At 45.7% G+C, this 1,500-nt stretch overlaps 2 protein-coding genes across 2 annotated transcripts; both read right to left on the bottom strand.

The window, feature by feature from the left end:
- Positions 1–198: 198 nt before the first annotated feature.
- Pmar_PMAR004720 (hypothetical protein) lies at positions 199–419 on the bottom strand (the record flags this gene model as incomplete). The annotated part of the gene is made up of 1 exon (XM_002785026.1): positions 199–419. A coding segment is annotated over one exon (221 nt), but the record flags the coding sequence as incomplete, so codon positions are not given.
- A 287-nt stretch (positions 420–706) lies between these two features.
- On the bottom strand, positions 707–1,456 carry Pmar_PMAR004719 (hypothetical protein; the record flags this gene model as incomplete). Its single annotated transcript, XM_002785025.1, has 1 exon — positions 707–1,456. One exon carries the CDS (start codon positions 1,454–1,456, stop codon positions 707–709), a length of 750 nt encoding a protein of 249 aa, XP_002785071.1.
- Between the last annotated feature and the right edge of the window lie 44 nt (positions 1,457–1,500).

Here is a 1,500-nt window from a genome sequence, read left to right as displayed (position 1 = left end):
GCTTCAAAGGAACCGCCACTACATACCGTGAGTAGAGGCATGTCATTGTAAGCAAATACTATACCTTCTTCACTTTCAATGTACGGACCAGTTATATCAATTCCCACTAAATGCCATGGCTGCGGGACACTGTGAATCCACCCAGGATCCTGAGGATGGCATTTGCGGCCACGTACCAACTGGCATACTTGACAGGACCTCACATAGTCTCGTACATTCTTACGTATATCTTTCCACCAAACCACCTTCAACATGGCTTGCAGTGTACCAGATATACCAACATGGGCTCTATCTTGATGATATTTCTTCATCAATAAAGGCACCAACTTATCATCATTAGGTATAGCCACTTGTCGCCTAACCCTTCCCGAGTTATCTTGGCGAATCTTGCGATGCAGAATCTTAGTAACCTCATCTACCTCGTAAGATAGTTTCCACCTACGCTGGGTGTTCGCACTTACCTTGTGCTTACCCTCAGCGTCGGTGGTACCCAAGATGACTGACTTAATTAATGAAAGCTCCTTCGAAGAAGACTGCTTCCATAATAAAAGACTTAACCAAGCTTCTTCCCATGAGGGTTCTTGGTACGCCTTCTTCAGAGCCTTCGCTTGCCATCTTCTAAGTCGGCGTAATAAATCCTGATGCTTCCTAATACTGAGGTCCAAAGAGCCATCAGCACTCTCAAGCGTCAGCTTAGCCACCCGGTTTACGGGATCCGCAGTCTCATCAGCGGCCTCTTCCTTAGCATCACTGATGATACCTTCGTCAACCAGTTCACTTCAAGTGTAAAATCATCGGTCTTCCACCATGCGGCCGTTGCCTTGACCATATCTTCACTAACCTTATTAGGGAAGGTACCACGGGTAATACCATCAGCGGAATTCCAGGTAGTAGCCACATGACGTAGAACGACCGAATGATTCATCATAAAGCCACGCATCGACTGAATAGTCTTGCGTTCCCACGCCTTCATATCAGTCGCCTGGTCTTCTTTGTGGACTCTGTAACAATTGATTTGAGAATCACTCAGTATGAGAGCTTCACATTGATCTCTCATACTCTCATCAACTGTTTTCCACACATTTATAAGAAGGTCTCTACCATAAATAAGAGAAAGTAGCTCCTTCCGCGGAATAGTCCACTTATCCCTCTTTGGCTGAGGGAAAAGACCACCTTTAGCGCAAACCCTAGTCCCACTTGGAGTTCTAATATCCACCCCCCAAGTGCTTTGGCTAGCATCAACATAGACAAGCAACTTCTTACAGTCAATCTTTCTGGGAACCTTGGTCTCGAGGACAGCCTTCTTAACCAAGGCCAACCACTTACTAGTAAGAACACATAGGTCATCTGGTAGTCTAGCATCCCACGCATATTGGGAAGCTCTCTGTACCAGATGCCTTCCTTGTATGTCTAGCTCAATTACCAATCCTAACGGATCGTATAACGAGTTAGTCATAGACAACAATTCTCTCCTTGTAGTGGGTGGTTTATCAGGAGGCT

This window comes from Perkinsus marinus, assembly GCF_000006405.1.
Source record: "Perkinsus marinus ATCC 50983 genomic scaffold scf_1104296934246, whole genome shotgun sequence".
NCBI lineage: Eukaryota > Perkinsozoa > Perkinsida > Perkinsidae > Perkinsus > Perkinsus marinus.
This window is presented reverse-complemented; position numbering and strand designations above follow the sequence as displayed.